General features: G+C 45.1%; 2 protein-coding genes across 4 annotated transcripts in view; one reads left to right on the top strand and one right to left on the bottom strand.

Moving 5' to 3' along the window:
* Positions 1-18311, top strand: part of LOC120905134 (neuropeptide CCHamide-1 receptor-like) — a 77430-nt gene that overhangs the window by 497 nt on the left and 58622 nt on the right. The window lies entirely within an intron of this gene.
* LOC120905133 (transferrin-like) lies at positions 865-5944 on the bottom strand. The gene is made up of 4 exons (XM_040315909.1): positions 5648-5944; positions 3318-3830; positions 2156-2980; positions 865-2073 (listed from the first exon to the last, which is right to left on the bottom strand). The coding sequence occupies exons 1-4, from the start codon at positions 5721-5723 to the stop codon at positions 1148-1150; spliced, it is 2340 nt and encodes a 779-aa protein (XP_040171843.1). The 5' UTR covers positions 5724-5944; the 3' UTR covers positions 865-1147.

Below are 18311 nucleotides of genomic sequence, written 5' to 3'. Positions count from 1 at the left end.
GTATGTGAGTACCGGTACTATATAAGTGCTTAATAATCCAAGTTTCGTCCGTCGCGACAGGTTCTTTGAGGTGAACTGATTTTTCAGGCTTTTGTAGAATGACCGGTTGGCAGCCAGCATCCTTGCGTGCAACTATTCTCATTGCTGACTTTTGATCCGAGATATGTTAATTCTGGGATGACTTCAAAAGTGCGTTCAGCTAGCTGTACGTCACGCCTACGTAAGTTTGGATTTGGTATTGGGTAGGTCATATGATGTTGCCACCATCAGTTTGGTCTTATCCGGACCGAGTTTTTATGCCTTACATCGTCAGTTATCTGCAATTCGAGGTTCTCTGCCGCCTGCTCGTTTCCTTGGTAAGCTTCTACTACATAGGATAGTCGGAGACCAATGATGTCTATGCCAGGATCTGGGTTGACTCATTGAAGATGACTGCCGAAGTCTCCACCCTCGTATCCCCGTTGGCTCTATCTAGTGCCAAGTTCGATAGGAGACAGGCATGCCCGTCCCCCTGGCGCAGACCTTTGGTGGTAGCAAAAGGCCCTGAGAGCTTCCATCCACCTTCACCAAGTGACGCTGGTCATAGTCATTCTAACTAGCCTTATCAGTTTGGCCGAGATTCCAAAAGAGCTTATAGCGTCTTACAGTTTTACTCTGGCTATGCTATATGCGGCTTGGAAGTCAATGAATAGATAGTACGTGTTGTGTCTGCATTCTGCCATCTTCTCCAAGATCTGAAGCATGGTCATGGTCAGCATCTGATCAGTGGTTGATTTTCCGTTTCGAAATCCTCTTTGATAATTTCCGACTATCTCCTTCTACGTGAGGGACAAGTCGCCGTGAAGCTAAAACAAAATGATTCCCTTTTTTCGTTGTTACTTTAAAGTGTTTCTCTTTATTAGTATTTCCGTGACGTTTCGACCGTTAAACTAATGAATGTTCCAGTTACACTAAATACACTTTTCATTCCGGTGTGGCATTAGAACTACGCTAGTTATGGGTTGAAGTTATATCGCGATGATGCTTTCGAAGAAAAGTAAACACGTTACGTGGGGGAAACAAAAACAAAACTTCACTTCTGGGTGTGGTGTGGCTTCTCGCGAGAGAAAAAGAGAGATAGCCCAAACACCCACCAGAAACAAAATGATTACAACCGCCAGGCAATGATGCCCGCCAGAATGATCGTAAGCAGCAGGTTGACCGTGACAATCGCCGCCCGGCCACCGGTACCGCCCGGCGCTAGCGTCGTCGACGGGGCCGCATTCTGGCAGTCCTCGATGTTTTCGAACAGCCGGATGTAGTTCTTCACCGACGTGCCGAGCTCGTTGTGCTGGGGCGAAACCAGCCCGAGCGCCGAATCCTCGAACAGCAGGTTGCGCTGGCCGGCGAAAATGTTGTACATCCGGAAGTCGGGATCGTTCTGCAGGTACACGTCGAGCGAGGTCAGCAGATGCACGATGTTGTCCGACTGTTCCCACTGGCGGCGCACCACGATCTCCCCGTCGACGATCGTGGTCAGGTAGCACTCCTCGTCCACGTTGAAGCCGGTGTAGGCGGCCAGCGTACCGTTCCGGCACAGCACCCGGTAGTCGCTCGCGTTCATCGCCAGGAACTGGGCATGTTCGGCCAGGTTCTGCGCCTCGATGATGGCCACCTCGCCGGCCTCCTGCAGGCAGCGCAGTGCGCCGCGCGTACCATAGTAACGGTTCGTTTCGGCCGCCGCACACAGGACGTTCCGGTCGATCGAACCACCGATGCCGTCGTTCTGGCGTAGCGCTGGATCAATGCCCTCGACCGGTGGTTCCTCGGCGTCGTCTTCCAGCGGGCTGTCCGTGTTGAGGCCCTCGTCATCGGTGGCCTGATAGGTGCCGAGTTCGCGCGGCGTCGGCTTCTCGGCGTACCGGCACAGTGCGCAAAGGTTTTCCGCGTGCTCGCCGGTAGGATCGTGCAGGTCATCGCGCGACCCGGGAGCGCACGACTCGGAGAAGAACTCGCTCATCAGGTGGCCGTAGTCGCACTCGTTGCGATCGAAAATTCCACGCGAACGACCCACATTTACGAATGCGATCGAAGCTTTCCGGGGAATGGAAAAAGATAGTTAAAGTCAGTACGGTTATTCTTCCTTGGAAAAACGTCTACCTCGCTCGCTACTCACCAATGCCACCAAACTCCGGGAAGCAAGCCTTCGCGTTGCGCAACTTCTCGAACCGATCGTGCCCCTTGCCCTCCTTCGTCAGCACCACCACCGAGGAGTACTTCTCCTTCTCCGTCTCCTGGTACAGCGCCGCTGCAAGGTTGGACTGGCGGGCGAGATAGCCATAGTTTGAATCGATGCCGGCAAAGTCCGCACGGTCGGCAGATATTTCCCGCAGGCAGTTGATCCGGTTCGTGGTAGGATTGTTGCACTGCAGCAGCGGATACACGCCGGACGTTAGGCCGGCCTTTGCCAGCACGTCACACTTGTCCTGCTCCTCCAGCGAGGTCGTGCACCAGCGGGCCGTCGTCTGGCAGATGTCGGCCGGTATCGGCATTGGCCGGTGCGGCCGCATATAATCGACCGGCGACTGGATCGAGGACGCCGCCGCAATCCGGTCCGTATTGTGCCGGGTCAGGATGTCGATGATGGCCGTTTCCCACGGTGCGCCCGAGGTGAGCGAGTTGCGCAGCCAAACGTCCATGCGGGCCGCTATCTGGACGGCTTTGGTCGCGGACGCTATAACGGTGCCCCAGGGCTGGGCTAGCCAGGTGCAGGCCGGCCCACTGACCGGCTGCAGCGTACCGTCCGGGCAGAGGTAGGAGAAATCGCTCGCGATCGAGCTCCGATCGGTGAAGAAGCGTTGGATCTCGAGCACGGACGCGTACACCACATCGCCATCGCGCTCGAGACACTGCAGGGCGGACTGTTGCCCGTTGGCGTACCCATCGTACGAGCAGGACGACACGTTCGGGCAGAGCGAGCAGAGATTCGAGTATTTTTCCTCTACAAAAACAGGGAATCATGCAATCAAAACCAAAACTTACATTTAATACAGGGTTTTCCAGGAGTTCTCATAGTTGTGGGACACTTTGTTGACTTTTCTTATGGGAAGTGAACTTAATATAATGGAAATTAGACTCTATGGCACCCTTTTTAGACAGGCTTCCTGTTGGATTTGCCCAGGTCCTTCCTGTTGGAAGGGTTCTATAGAGTCCAATTCCTATTACATTAGATTGATGTTATTTCACATAAGAAAGAGTCAATAGAATGTCCCACAGCTATGCGAACTCCTGGAAAACCTTGTAATATTTCAAATCGCTCAATTCGTTGCATTACTCACTCAGGTCCGAATCTTCCTTCGGTAGCTGCGACCAGACGCCCGGCCGGCAGGAGGCACCGAAAAAGTTCGCCACGGCAGCCGTCTCAATCTCGGTAACGGTGTGGAAGCCCTCGCACTTTGGCGGTGCGACCAGCCGCTCAAAGTGCTTCAGCACCCGCTCGGTCCAGCGCTGCGTACGGCTGTAGTGCAAGCCCGGATGGCAGTAGCGCAGACCGCGCAGCCCATCAAGCCCCCCGGTATGGCGACTGCGCACTACCACGGCCGTCTGGAAGTCGACGGATTCGCGCGTTCGCTCGGCATTGCGCAGCTCCTTGATGACGGTCAGCCCTTCCCAGTCGAGGCTGGCTGTGAGCAGCACACTCTCCGCACTGAACACGCCAAAGTCGGCCGTTCCGTTGCGGATGCGCTGAGCGCACTCGACACTGTCCTGCACGTGGACGCACACTACCTCCGAGGCGCCGCGCTGCAGCTGCTCGCATTCGGCCGTGTAGCGCGCCGCGGCACAGACGCGCTCTGCAGAAGAAGAAGACGAAGAAGAAGCAGTTGGGTATGAGATTAGTCATTTTAATATGCCCTTTTTCCACCGCTGGATGGGCTTTTTCGAGATTCGCTTAGAACTGTCGAAAATGGCGCGCTTGCACGCTTCTCCTATCTTATCTTCTAAATGGGGTTTTGGGCAAACAGTGTACGGCGAATGACTGTAAGGTATGTCGTATTCCAACATTTTTATCCCCTCCCTTGCTTGTACACATCGTAAGCACCACCACTCCTTCGGATTGCTCTCTGACGCATCGTGGACTCCAACGATCTCACTGCACAACCCCCAAAACCTCTTCGATTGCTTCGATCGATAATGTTTTAAAAGTTTGCTTTATTTTTAGACGACGAGGCATCACGCTAAGAGAGGGGGGGATTGCATTTAAGCTCTCGATATTGATCGCGATATTGTATCGTGCTGGAACGGAGTCGTGAGTACAGCGCTGAGTTGTTTGCTTAGGTTATCGCGCACGCTATCACGAGCAGAGATGGGGTGTTCGGGCTGATAAGAGAGGCAGAGGCAGCACTGCGACAAACTCGTCGATATGTTGGCCGTTTTTTCGGGGGGGTTCGCGGGCATCTTGGATGAGGTTTTGAGCGGAGAATAAGAAGGAATGGTGCATGAGTTCACCGTAACGCTTCTGTAACGTGTTTCGTTTAACGCTCTGATGGGGGAGGGGGGTCCTCTAGATCCATAAGGGTTGGGTTAATGTGTTTTTTTTGGAGGGGGACAAGTTTGTACGATGTAAAGCACTCGTTACAACATACGCGGGATGGTTGGAATTCACCGGAAGTTGTAAAGATAATCGACAAGCCTGTGCCAGTTAGCGCACGAAGCCGTCAATAATTAATGATTTAGTCATTTTTGTGGACATTTTTGACTTTTAGAAGCCTTTCTTCCCCAGAAATAGCTTTTAAATGCCATAACATTACTTTTTTTTGTTCGAATCATCATTCACAAGCGTTTAATTGTCCGTGATGAAGCCTTTCAGAGTATCCTCGTTAGCAGCCAGAAAACATTAAACTTTAATATGCTCATTTTTAATGTCCCGCCAGAGTCATATGAGTGGGAGATAAAACCTTGAGCTTATCGAGACTGTAAAAAATACATGGCCATGGTGTGGGGTTTGTAGTTTCTCCCTTTTTAAAGCATCCAAGAATGTGTGATGTAAGGTAGCATCCACGAATTTGCCCCCAACATACAAGTATATGCCGGCCAAAAGGCCCGGTGTCAAATTACCACCCTACTCTGCGGCCTCATAATGTTCTCGCTTGAGATAACGAGATAAAGGCTAAGGAGAGTAAACGTGAAACAAAACAGTCTTCTCGACAGTGAAAATCTGTTGTCTGCTGCCTGTCTTGTGACCTTCAGAGGTGTAGAATAAATCATCCGAAAAGGGGCGCCCATAAGACGCACGCCTACGCTGACGGCACAAGTGGCCATTTTGATAAGCTTAGCAGGATGGGATTGATAGAGCAGCCAGCGTATGTTCTCAAGTGGTTAACTTCGTGATCGCTTATCACTGAACGGCGGGGACATGATTTTCTAGCAACTAGAAGTTAATTTGACAGCTCGGAAGCGCCTTAGAATAACGCTTGAACTACAACATCTTTAGTAGCCTTGATCCCTTTGCCAATTATGACACAGCGTGGTTGATTTAAATGACTTGCTGTTAAAGGCCTGGGGGGAATCCCAGCCCTCCGAAGCTAGGGATTAACTTGTCTGTCTAGTCTGCCACCTTCCCCAGTGAATCACATGATCAAGCCGGGCTGGGGCCGGATGGCCTACATACCTTGCTGCTGTCCGGCGGCAAAGCCACCGAAGGCGACCAGGAGCAATAATACTGGTAAGCGGTACACCTGACCCATGGCTAGGTGTGGGCAGTAGTGCTAGCGTCTCAAAACCTGATTATAAACTACACTTCACTGGGGCACACAAACACACTCGTTCCGGGGGATGTGGATGTTGCGTTACGGACCTAACGCATATCACCCTGCTGTTCGTTCGAATCTGCGCCACGGAGGACAAAACACGCACGCGAAACCTCCGCAAAGTCTCCGTTGAAACTGAACCCTTGCACTGGGGTGGTGTTTCGGTCCAGGTCTTGCAGGTTAGATTTGATGTTCGTTATCATCGCTAAAAAAACGAACGAACGAACGTACACAGTCACGCTCGATACGCCCCAAAAGGTGTACACAGCTACATACATCTACAGCGACGCGGTACAGATAAGATAAATGTTCGCACAAAATCGCTCCAGATAGTGTAGTGTGACTGATTATTCAACATTTATACCGGCCGATATCGTCGGATTGTACCGGTTGCATGAAGGATTTGGAAGAAGAATACGGAATAGCTTCTCGCTGTATGTATTGGTTTTGTATATGTTAGGGTCTTGGCACCAGCAATAGGTTCTCCAATTGCATGAGCGATGACTGATTCAGGTAGACATTGGGGTGATGGGGTGCAAAAGTTGGTAAGAAAATTACCGAGAAATCACATTAAATATAGGTAGTGCTTTCCATGCGGTTGACTCATTACTTGTAAACAGACAAATGAGTCGCACTCTTCCGGTTCTATAGAATGAAAGTGGAAGAAGTTTCCCGTGCAGGTGGAATGCATTTATTGCCGACAGTTATCGTGTATACGAAGTTGTCAATGCACCAATTTGTTTGAACATGATAATGTATTACCTTAAATTAGTTCATGTCGAAATGTCTGCAAACACGTTAGGGACTTGGTAAGCTCATACCTATCGATGCCGATATTTAGTCCCCCAGTATAGTCGTTACCTCGAACGACCTAATAACATGCTAAGTGTGGGGTTAAGCCTCATATAAGTTGCGTGGTACTGAATACTGAAGTTTTATAAACATATCGCGGAGTTCTTTACAAAAATACTACGAAACTCTCTGGTGCTCTGAAAGAACTTTAGCTTCATATGGAAGGGGGAAGCACAATGAAGAAGCACAATGAACCTTTTTTGTAAAGCAGATTAGACACGTCAGATAACAGTGGAGTTGTGCTATCTTGGAACGGTGGTACGTTAGTTAAACTAACATTAAAAACCAACATGCTCCATAAATTACTGAGATCCGCATAATGAAGCACAATATTTAAGTCATCTGTTCGATCATTGCGTGTGAAGGAGTATGTTGAGGTACGAGCTTGCTGACCGAACATCGGTAGGTTGTAGCGGTAAAGGCCAACATGTATCAAATTCACGGGTTGTGAATTTGAAAAAATAAATGAAAGGAATGAAAGGAACGAATGTTTTGAGAATCTTTAAATAAAGTTTTAGACGGTTAAACCTTCTCTTTGCTAGCAGTGAGGACGTACCATTAAGATCCACCAAGAAGAAGAGACATAAGACAGCACAGTGAGTACGGATGTTGGATCAGGGTAACCAGTATCTCTTAGAAGTCTGATGTAAAAATGGAAGTATTTAGAGAGCGAGTACCCTGCCAGGTTGGCAAAGGGTCTATTGGTTGGCAAAGGGGCCATACCTTAAAACTAGATTCGTAGATTTGGGATTTGATCATGTAAACTAAATGACACTGGACCCCACCCGACTCATGATGTATCTTATATCTAGAGGAGCTCCAAGATGTATTTAGAGAGCGAGTAGTCGGGGATTGGTTGGCAAAGGGACTATACCTTAAAACTAGACTTGTCAGGATTTGGGATTTGATCCTGTCAACTAAATGACACTTACAGGGTTTTCCACGATTTATTAGTCAGTTCCCATGATTTTTTGGTGCGTTCCCACGATTTTTTGATCGTAGATTTTTGATTCGTTCCCATAATTTATTGGTATTTTCCGATTGGATATCAATACAATTGGACCAAAAATTTTGGGAAACACCCAAAAAATCGTGGGAACGCACCAAAAATTGATGGGAACCAACCAATAAATCGTACGAAACCCTGTAAGCCCATCCGACTCATGATGCATTTTATATCTAGAGGAGCTCCAAGATGGAGAATTTATTCTGCTTAAAAGTCGTCCTAAATCTTTGAGATTGTCTTAATTTAATCTTTAATATTTTCTGAATCACAAAAGCAGGTGCAGTACCCCTGGTACCCGAACAAGCACGTGCTAGTTCGGAACGTTCGGCTGTCAACGGGTTTGTTTTAAGCGCGCGTCTGAACTTATCGTTCGGCCGGATAGCAAGCGACAAGCGACGTCACAGACCCGCTTGTGTTTACCAAACAAACCCGGTGGCCGCACGGTGCAAAAACCCGACTGCCGGAGCGGTAAGTGCGCCTGCGCGTCATTTTCCCGCGCTTCTGAATACGTTTTTCCATGTGTCGCAGAGCAGCATCGCCATCAGCCAGCCTGACCTGGTACAAGCCGCGTCGGGTTTCGTACGACAGCGGCCGTACCGAACCGAGGGCCACTGTCAGTAGCTTTTGTGCCGGGTACGGTGTCGGATTGATCTCAGGTGGGTACGCTAACGGTCGGTGCTAACATCGCACTGGTTCAGAGAGTTCGGCGTTGGCGATCGTCGTGTATTGTAACATCGAATAGTTCGGTGTGTCTTGCGTGCTGTGAAGTGTAATTAATGAACGAGTTTTTTTAAAGAGGTGATTTATTTGGACACATACAATATTATAGCTATTTTTATTATAATATTTTATTATTCTAATTTTAATTTTGTGTATTTGTGTAAATTACAAATTTATTAAATGCATTTAAATTATTTTATGGTTGTTACATCTTTAGAGGAATCAAAATCTTGATCAAAAATTTGATAAAACAAAAATACCCAAAAAAAAGTGTTCTTCAGAGAAGATTCAATTATCCACGGTTTGCTATGTTTCTTCAATCGACTGATGAGTACATAAATCCATTAACGATGGTGTCCGTATGTTCAAACGATGTTCAAACTTAGCTGTGAAGTGAGAAGAGTTGTCGTCTCCATCAACACAAGTGCTAATAAATTGTGTGACTTCCAGTGATTATTTTTATCAATATCTAGTTTCACTCAGCTGACGGACACATTATACAACACTTTCCGTGTCGCAAAGCAAAAGCGTAAAAGTATTTATGCTAAAAAAATAGATGAAAAATGGAATCTGTGTCACAGAACGTATGGGATCCGCGCGCCATAGGGCTGCTTAGACGCTTAGAATACACAAAACACTGGAGCTTCCGATGGTGTGGAATTGATGAATTTAATTTCACCCCGAGCTGTTTACCTTTACCAGTTTTACGAGTGAAAGTGTTTGCAGCCCCCCATGCGCGGTGTGTGGTTAGAGGAAGAAAAAAAAAAGAAGGGAAAAAGATAAAAAAGCTGTTGTGTGCGGAAATTGGCGTCTGCAGAACAGTGCTGTAGCTTGCTGACGGAGAGGATATGGAGGATGTTGGTCGGTAGAGTAAACTCTGTTAGCAATAATAGAAGTGTTTTTTCTTCAAACCTTTTTTTTCGATTTCCCTCCCGATACTATGCTCTGGTCGAAATTGCCCCGATGTTCGGAATCTAATCTTGCTTTTGCCGTTTTGCTACACGTCGGTGGGATTGCTGGAAAGATTATTAATTCCGTTAAAAATAGCCCCATCATTCCAGGGTTGTCTGCAGCGGAGAAACTGGTGCAGCCGCTTCGTGTGTAAAAAGTGTAAGTGTTGTGCAAATATTGTTCCTCTTGGTGGAAGTGCGCTTGAAAGGAATATAAAAAAAATCGTGAAAAATCCAACGCCAAAAAGGTTTCGAGCAGTTTGAGTGGTTGTGTAGTGTGTTTTGAGTGATTTTGAGGAAAAGTGAAAAATACGAAGAGTTTTGGTGAATGTGATAATATTCTTTTTTTTGTTGTTGTTGAGGCGATACATCAACAAATCTACACTTCAAAAGCCGTTTAGCAGAAGCAGCTCTCCAAAAGGCAAGTGAATAGAAAAACTTTTCCCCTCCATAGCTCATTCACGTTTTTTTTCCACATTAAATTCATCCAACATGTGTGAGGTTTTCTAAAAATTAAATTTCATTAAAAGTTTACTCTACTTCTCCCCGTTTGTATATGTGTTGCTGTGCTCGGCTTCGACTTATGTGCTACTTTTCGGTGTACTTATCCTAAACAACTTCTAAACCGAATTTACTCATTCGCGTAGTGAAGAGACGCGTACGAAGCCGTACGAAGTATCGCATGGCAACTTTTGGGAACGCATCCAATAAGAAAATGAAATTGTTAGAGTGCTGCGTGGTGTGGGGGGCAGTTTGAAAAATACCTTTGAAATAATTTCCTCTTAAAGTGAAGTTTGTTTTGTGTGCAGTGTGGGAAGAAAAGTACTTTTTTGGTGTTTTTTCTGTGTGTTTTTTCGCCTCGACCACAGGCAGGCAGTTGGGGCTCATCGGCTTACGCGGTGAGTTAATTTAGAGTTTTTCCACGTTTGGTCTAATTGTATCATGCAGTGGAGTGGCCATGCGTCATATTACTCACACAATCGAAAAAGTTTGTTGTGCGTAAAGGAAAGTTGATCGAAGTTATGCGTGCAGGTGAATGTTAACGGCATTCTTTAATGTTGTTTTTCTACGTGAATTTTAAGTGGGGGTAAAGCTTAATGAAGGATTAGGAAACTTCAATTTTAAACTCCGTTGAAAAATAATGGGCCACTTAAAAACCACGATCTTATTCATTAGATCGTTATGTCGTAATGCGATTTGCACACCCTGTGTTAAAATTTATAGCAAGGTGATAATTATGCAATCTGCATAGCAAAATTACATTTTTAGATGTTTCCCCGAATAAATTGGGTTTTTGTTATTTGTTTTGTTTTTTCCCAACAGTAACTTGAACAAAATCACGATTTTCAAGCGTTCATTCTACGAACAGAAATAAATAACCCAGCCCCGTTGCAAACAAGTCCTTTGGGAACGATTAATGGGTCGCTCGCTGCAAATGATTACGATCTCTGATTTCCACAAATGTGTTCGTGCTTCCATTTGTGCCCATTCTCCTGCGGTAAAACTCTTCTGGGAAAATGATATTTCCTTTGCCCACTTCTGACCTCTCTGCTGAGTGTGATAGTAACGCTAGCGCCGTTGGTGTGATTTGCGAAACCTTTTCTTCTGTCTGTACTCTAAATCGCCCACCGGAAAGTCGCCACCGCCCCAGGTTCTCTCTGCAGCCATTGTCATTGGCAGGCAGGGTGATGGGCGTAGAATTCACCGCATCATCATCACTCTGTCCACCTTTCGCTTCGAACGAAGAGGTGCACGGGTGCTATTTATAAAAGATTCTACCGCAGAGGAATATTAAACCGATCGGCACCACCCAACCGAAGGCCCTGACGCAGCTGACCGTCCAACTAGTTTGCTGTGGGCACACTAGAAAAGAAAAGAAGTGAACATAATACGTGAAAAAAAGAACACTCTTCCAGCGTGACATTGAAACCTACGGTACGGATTGTGTGTTTGCGTTTGCGTGGTGTCGTTTTGTGGCCTTTTTCTAAGTGCGTGTACCGCTCCCTCACTCCGAGAAAAAGTGGTTGGCGAGTGATAAATGGCTCCTCATCCGCTTTTTGTCCCGCTGTCCCACCTTGCCAAAATGAATGAAGATGACAATTTGTATGCTTTTTTGTTTGTTTGTTGCTTTCCATTGCTCGAACCACCGAAAATAGAAGGTCACACGGATCTGATCTGTCCTTTCGGGTGACCTAACCTCAAAGAGGTGTGCTACTTAGGACCGCACTGTAAAGAGATCCTTTTTGGAAGGGAAATTTAATATGAAATTCAGTTCGTGTCTGTTACCGGGGGGGGGGGGGACGTTGATGGTAGAGTTGTGCAAAATTGTTTTTACATCGCTCTGTTATCAAATCCTTTTCCATCGGCCCATTTAGGGAAAATGGGCGTGAGTTTCGGGGTCTCGGTGCGTTAGTTTAGTCATTGAGGCCGTACATAATTTTAATTAGTCTTTTTTTTTTATTGCTGGATGTTAAAGAGCAATAATTTTCAATTTCATACACTACAGCTTCATTTGCACACCAATCGGGCACCATGAAATGAGTGTTTGATTTCAATGAAACCGACGATCGATATAGCGTAAAAGTAAAATATGTAAATTTGCTGAAATATTACCAATTATGCTTATTAATTATTGGAGAATGCTATCGTTCGATGCATTAAATGACATACTTGAGCTTGTCTTTGGAGTAAATTAAAAAAAAAAAGATTTACTATTTTTATGATACCACTAATCACTGCTTTACAGCAATGTATGGGCTTTATAGATACAGGGAACTTAATGAAACCTCACAAAATGAAAATAATCGTTGACTCGTACGTAAGAGTTTTAAAGAGATTTCATTTATTGTTTGATCAGAGCATCAAAGGACTCAGGACATGGAAAACTGTCAACTACCTTTCAGAGGCTATTTCACTTGTGAACATTGCAAAATGGTGACAGCGTGTTTGTCATCATTCTGAAAATATGCCAGCATACTTTAAACAATATTTAGCAGTGAAACGCGATCTCAAATTGTTAGAAATTGTCTATTTATTTGTTATCAATCTGAGTGAACTTTGCAATTTAAATATACAAACAAGCCAACCGAAGCGCACACAGTTGGATAGGGTTTATCAAAGCGTACCTGAACCAAACAAAACACTATAAATTTTGCGGTGAAAAAGCTTCTCGTGCCTGACGCAAAAGTACTCTTCCAGGAAACTAGTTTTTGCTTGCGGCCAGAACTAGTCAATATTTTCAACTCCTCTCCCCGTTGGCTGCTGATGAAACCATTAAACGTTTGTCGAGTTTTGCTGTGCGCTAAAACCATGGTGGTTGTTTTTTTTTTTCGAAAGCTTTCATTGAAATTGGTGGAATCATAAATTTTGCACCACTCAGCCACTCCCCAAGCACGCACATACAGAGCGCAATTTCGTTGATATGACCCCACCATCAATTGGGGTAGTTACGCAGAAGTGCCACAAAAAGCTGAATGCAGCATCACACGCTAAAGGTACTAATCATAATATCAAAATATGTTTTGTTATTTTTACTTGTACGTTATTATTATGATATGCCTCGATCGACCTGCAGCCGGTTGACACTTAATTGCACGTGTGCGGGGGGTTTTTTTTTATGTGGCATACCACTGCACGGGGTGAGCTTTTCCCGTTTATTTTACGAGCACCAAATCTCGGCACTGGAAAGCTTTGTTGTTGTCCCGTCGATGGCCGTGTGCGCGGTTTGACTGACGTTGGCTGTTCTTTTTTATGGAAGATCGAATCAAATGCGCTGGATGAAGGAGATTGATTGGACGCTTTGGTTGACGGGTAGGTAGTACTACCACTTTCGATTGATTTCTTTTTCTGTTCATCCTCTTCTGCAAAGCTCGCCGCCCGGCTCACAGCTCACCAAAACACCAAACACCCTGTGCTACATACTTTATGAAGCATTTTTGGGGAGTGCTTGTGTGCGTGTGTGTGTGCTGTGGACATCATTTTGTGTGTGTGTACTGGATGGATTTTTCGATACTAACATGCTTTTTTTGTATACGCGTGGGAAAAAAGCAAAACGAAAAATTGCACTTTCTTTCATAAAATTGAGGGAGAACGGGGAAGGTTGCTAGGTTTCGCCGGCTCGCGCAAAACCCTTCGCCGCGTGTGTTGGGGGTTTGGGGGGAATCCATAAAACGATTTTGATTGACACACCTCCTCTGGAACGTGGGATCATACTAAATTTGTTTGACGATGACTAAGGCCTGTGCCAGTGTGCCGCCAGAGCGGGCCCGAGTGGGTGCGTCCCGAGAACGAGCATTATTGGAGGGATCCCTCATGAAGCCACCGAGGGTGATGTTATGGGAAAATCTTTTATGGGCTTTCGTGGAGCGGAAGGGGAGATTGGATCAACCGGCTTAAAGGAAGTGAAATATGTTATTTTGAAGAGATATTTTGTTTTCGATTAAAAATGCTGTAACGGCTATACAGGCTATACAGCCAAGCGTGTTGATGTAGTCTATGAAATCAATTTAATATTTTGATGTGTCTGTTCTTTTAAATTAGAGCATACAAACACTGCAAAACATTGTGATTACGTAAAATTACCGATATGGCTACGTAAACAACAATCGTAAAACCAGCTGAGCGTCCATTTTCCAGCACTATTCCCGTCTTCATTGCGTTGTTTGTCCACATGCAAATGGTTCGCCACTTTACGACGGTAATGCAAATGTTGGTCGGTGGGTTATTTCGGCAATATGAAGCTTTATGCGGCACCGTTACCATTTAATCAACCGAAGTGGCCACAACATTGTGTGTTTACATGCTATGAAGATGGCTGGCTTTTTTTTACAACGGTGACGCGTGTAAACGTCTCAAATATATCGCAATTCTATTTCCATCCACAAGCAGCTACTCGTGACTAAATGTCGTCTGTGCATAAACTTGTAGATCCCGTAAACTTGTAGGTGCAGGTACTGTTAAGCCATCCTTTTTTGCAGAATGCTTGCCCTGGCCATTGAACACGTGGTTGAAGCCACCGCATAGTTGGACGGGTAGCATCAATACAGGGAAATAAATTACATCCATCCGGGCTGCAGTTCATGCGTGTAAACACTTTCTGGGAAGCGTTATTGTGTGTACTGCACGTGTCACTACCGAGAAACTATCAGAAAGGCAGCGAACAAAGCGCCTAAAGGTATGCATTTGGTGCAGCAAAATCAAATGCTTACTGTTCTGCCAATGTTAATCGCATTCTTTCGTGTTCTGCATCAGCACAAGGAAGGCTTTTCACAGTTGAAGCACAATCATCTAGGAATTACATTACACAATCACCTGTGAATAGTGCTTCTGGGATTGCCTTTTGCACGTCATTACATTTGAATTAAAATGGCCTGTTTCGTAAGCGGCCGGTACCAAATGCCAACGTTTTTGGCAATGTGAATCAAACAGCCCAAAAATATTCTCAGTCTTCCTGAATGTGGCCAGAAGACACGAAAATATTAGCAACAAAAAATCACAGCAGATTCGTTTCTTTGCTGTCTGTTCATCCGTCTGCAGGCTTTACAATGGGGGTCAGTGAACCATTATGCGATGGCTTTTGCGCTGCTCCTTTGTGCAGCTTTTTTCCTGCTGAGTTGGGTCGGCTTTGCGACCCAGCCGTGGATCAGCAAGTGACACAGAATGGTAAGGTCCTTTTCCGAACGCCCAAGATATTGAGTTTGTCAGTGACAGCGCCCTCGAGCTTTCTATGTTGTTGTTGTTGTTGTTGTTGTTGTTGTTTGGACAGAAGCGTGTTGAACATAATGTAAAAATAAGTCCTGATTACTTGCAGACCCGTGACCCAAGTCAGTGTACTAAAACACCTTCGTTCGCGACATCACCCTACGCCATCGTCTTCATGCTGCTGTCCGTTAATGTCGTAACTAAATTCAAAAGAATTTCTTTTTGGTCACAAAACGATTTTCTTTCATTTTCTCTCTCTCTTTCTCTTTCTCTCTCTCTCTCTCTCTCTCTCTCTCGCTCTCTCTCTCTCTATCTCTTTGCCTGTTCGGCTTAAGAATGTCTTTGTTGGCAAGCGATGACACGGTACAAAAAAAAGAACCAAGAGCCCGATAATTTCTCGCCGCTGAACAATGAACGAGCATTTTGGAGGGGACGGGAAGCAGTGTCGTGTAAAAACATTACCCGCCCTGCAGCATCTCCCTTACTTTCCCGGTGGGGGTGGTGAACTTTTTCAACTAGGTATTTCAATTTTTCCACCTGAATGGCACAATGGGGAGCAATTAAAATGCCGCCGGTGAGGGTGGGTGAGTTGTACCAGCACTGTACGTCAGGCCCTACCTACATTTTTAAGTTTGGGGTAGACAAAAAACCGACAATTTGGGTAAAGAACAAATGACGCTTTTAATAATTTGAAACTGTCTGCGGAAAGCGTTAATGTTTTGATTTTAATTATTTTGTTGGCGCCAGAGACACTTTCGGGCGGTAGTGGATAGAGGGGGAAAGCAAACAAAATGCAACACGTGTTATTAACCCATACTGTGATACTGTGCGCCGTGTCAATTGATGAATTTTAATGAAAAGCGTGCTTTTTAATTAAGGTGAAGTTAAGCTTCATTGCGCACATTGCGTAACTTTTGAATAGCAATGTAAATGCCCATAAAATCGAACGTCCGCGCCTAAATGTAGGCAATTGTTCTTTTCAACAGTTTTAAGCAGCTTCCTGCTGCCTTATAAAAAATCTGTGTCTTCAATTGCTTTTTTGCGGGATAATTTAACACATGAGCTATTTTGATTTTTTAATGGTTTTTATGTTAAAAGATTACCTTTGGAAATGGACATTATACGGAACGTTAAGGCGGAAGGGAACCCTGAAAAAATGCCCCTCCTAAATCATCATCAACAATGGGCACGTTCTCTCCGGTGTCCGGCTATTGAATGGGAAATGAGATGCGATTGCTCAGTGCGGGTGTTTCTGCACAGCTCCGAATCGGCTGCTAACCATTCGGGCTTAGCAATAAATGATTTGAAGCAAGGTTTATGGCATCATTAGATAGGCTTTGTTCTAGCTTACTTTGTTGAAAGCCATCCCTACTGGAGGTGTGAATGCGCGCCGCTTCGTTACGTTCATTGTCCGTGCAACTATTATCATACAATGCAGGGCACATTTGGTGCAGAGCATCTGGAGAACAAATAAACGAAATAAATCCAACCAACAATGGGTCAAACCAGTGGCACGCTTTGGCTGTGCAAATCATAGTTATAGTTAACTAAATGTGAATACATTTACCTTTGGTTGTAAACACGAATGGAATGTAAAAACACCCAAAATCGATATTCACAATTCTTGGCAGAGTAATTTTCTTTTTATGGCGCATTGTCAAGGGCATTGTTGGACATTTATTTTTCTGATTTATTTTCGCTACATTGCAACGGTGGTTTCGTTGACCTCTTCCTGTGGGCTGGCTCTTGGAAACAGGGTTTCGCGATTTGCTGCCGAGCCCAGGCAGCACTTAAACACGGCCCTATTAAGCGAGCTGCAGCGTCGCTGCAGCAACGTCAGGCACTCCCTGGAGTGCGTAACGCCAGATGGTATAAGTACCGGCTGGATTTAAGGTTATTATTTATGGAGCAAGGCTTTACGGTATGTCTATTAAGGTTTGCAGCTTCAGGTCGGGGTATGGGGTTTTTTTTTTTTTTTGCTTGTTCGGCACACTCCACAAGCGTCAGAAGCCCGTTTGGACCAGGATAGCATTTTCTTTGTTCGCTGGAAAGCATGTAGAAAATTATCTTTCATTCGCAAACCGATTATGGCGCTGGAGTGGTACCGGAAACGAGCTTAATCTGTTGTTGGGATGGGTTTTTTTTGCTGTTGGTGCAAAATTTATTATTTTAGGGTTTACGTACGAAGTATACGGTAAACCTTCCGAATCGACGCATTATGCTTTGCGTTGGTCGATAGATTAGGGCAACACTCGACAGGACTAAGGATCGAAAACAGAAATAAACCTTATCCTCTATGATCAAAGATATGGTTTTGTAGATTAATTTAAGGCAAAAAAAAGAATGCATGATATCTTAATCGTATGGTGTAAGCACTACTAAAAATGTATCTGGTTTTTCATTGTAAAAATAAACCACATTGAAAGAAACGCATAAAATTAGAGACTTCAAATGGTTGGAGATAAACACCTTATTCTTGCCAGTATTTTTTTTTTTATTAATATTCCACACCCAACCTTCAGGCAACACACAAATTTCTCAACCTATCTGGTACCCAATTTTTCATTCGAAATTATAAACGATTCAATTGAATGGAATGGAAGAGAAGCAACAAAAAAAAAAAACAACTCATAAATCATAATCCAAGGTGGAAGGGACTATAAATTCCACCCGATACCCGGTGCGGTGGTTCGATCCATCCATTTTCGGCATAATAAATCGGTACCGATCATTTCACTGACAGATCACACTTGCACGGTTTGGCGTTGTTTACATCACCACCACCAACAGGCATACTGATAGATTGATACCGGTAGCATCTTACCGGCCGGAGCGTATTTACATTTCTATCGAATCGGTTCGTTCTTGCGGCAGGAAGCAAATTTGCAAAAGAAGGAGGAAAAAAACGCCGACAACATCACCGTCAACAAGTTGGCGGGACCGTGGGCCCGAGATGTTGCCTTCCTCTTCTTATGCGGACCTCATTGATGGTGTCCGTTTTTTTACACTTACAGACAGAAGAGTGTTTATTTTCGTTCCTCAACCGACACACTCAGAAGCATGTGCCAGGATGTATGTACCACGTTTCTTAGCAGCTCGCCCGAAGCCTAACCGCCAACGAGCGAACAAATTCGAGTAGTTCAAGTGTGCAATGCAATAGGATGTGCAAACGGAAATTTGCCATGCGTTTAAAGGAGAGGAAGTAAAACTTTATTCCAAACGGTCCTACAAGTGATTTTCCTATCTCGGGTGCACAGTAACGGGGGCGTAAATCGAACGTAACAAAACGGATTTTGC

The sequence above is a fragment of the Anopheles arabiensis genome, chromosome 3, assembly GCF_016920715.1.
Source record: "Anopheles arabiensis isolate DONGOLA chromosome 3, AaraD3, whole genome shotgun sequence".
Classification (NCBI taxonomy): Eukaryota; Metazoa; Arthropoda; class Insecta; order Diptera; family Culicidae; genus Anopheles; species Anopheles arabiensis.
The sequence above is the reverse complement of the archived record's forward strand: the minus strand, read 5'-3'. Positions and strand labels throughout refer to the sequence as shown.

What these genes read in the sequence shown, in the direction of transcription:
- LOC120905133 (XM_040315909.1), bottom strand. Translation starts at nt 5,723, where the DNA reads ATGGGTCAGGTGTACCGCTTACCAGTATTATTGCTCCTGGTCGCCTTC. An exon ending in TGCCGCCGGACAGCAGCAAG is followed by an intron (nt 3,831 to 5,647) that starts GTATGTAGGCCA and finishes CTTCTTCTGCAG; the next exon opens with AGCGCGTCTGTGCCGCGGCG. An exon ending in CCCGGAGTTTGGTGGCATTG is followed by an intron (nt 2,074 to 2,155) that starts GTGAGTAGCGAG and finishes TTCCCCGGAAAG; the next exon opens with CTTCGATCGCATTCGTAAAT.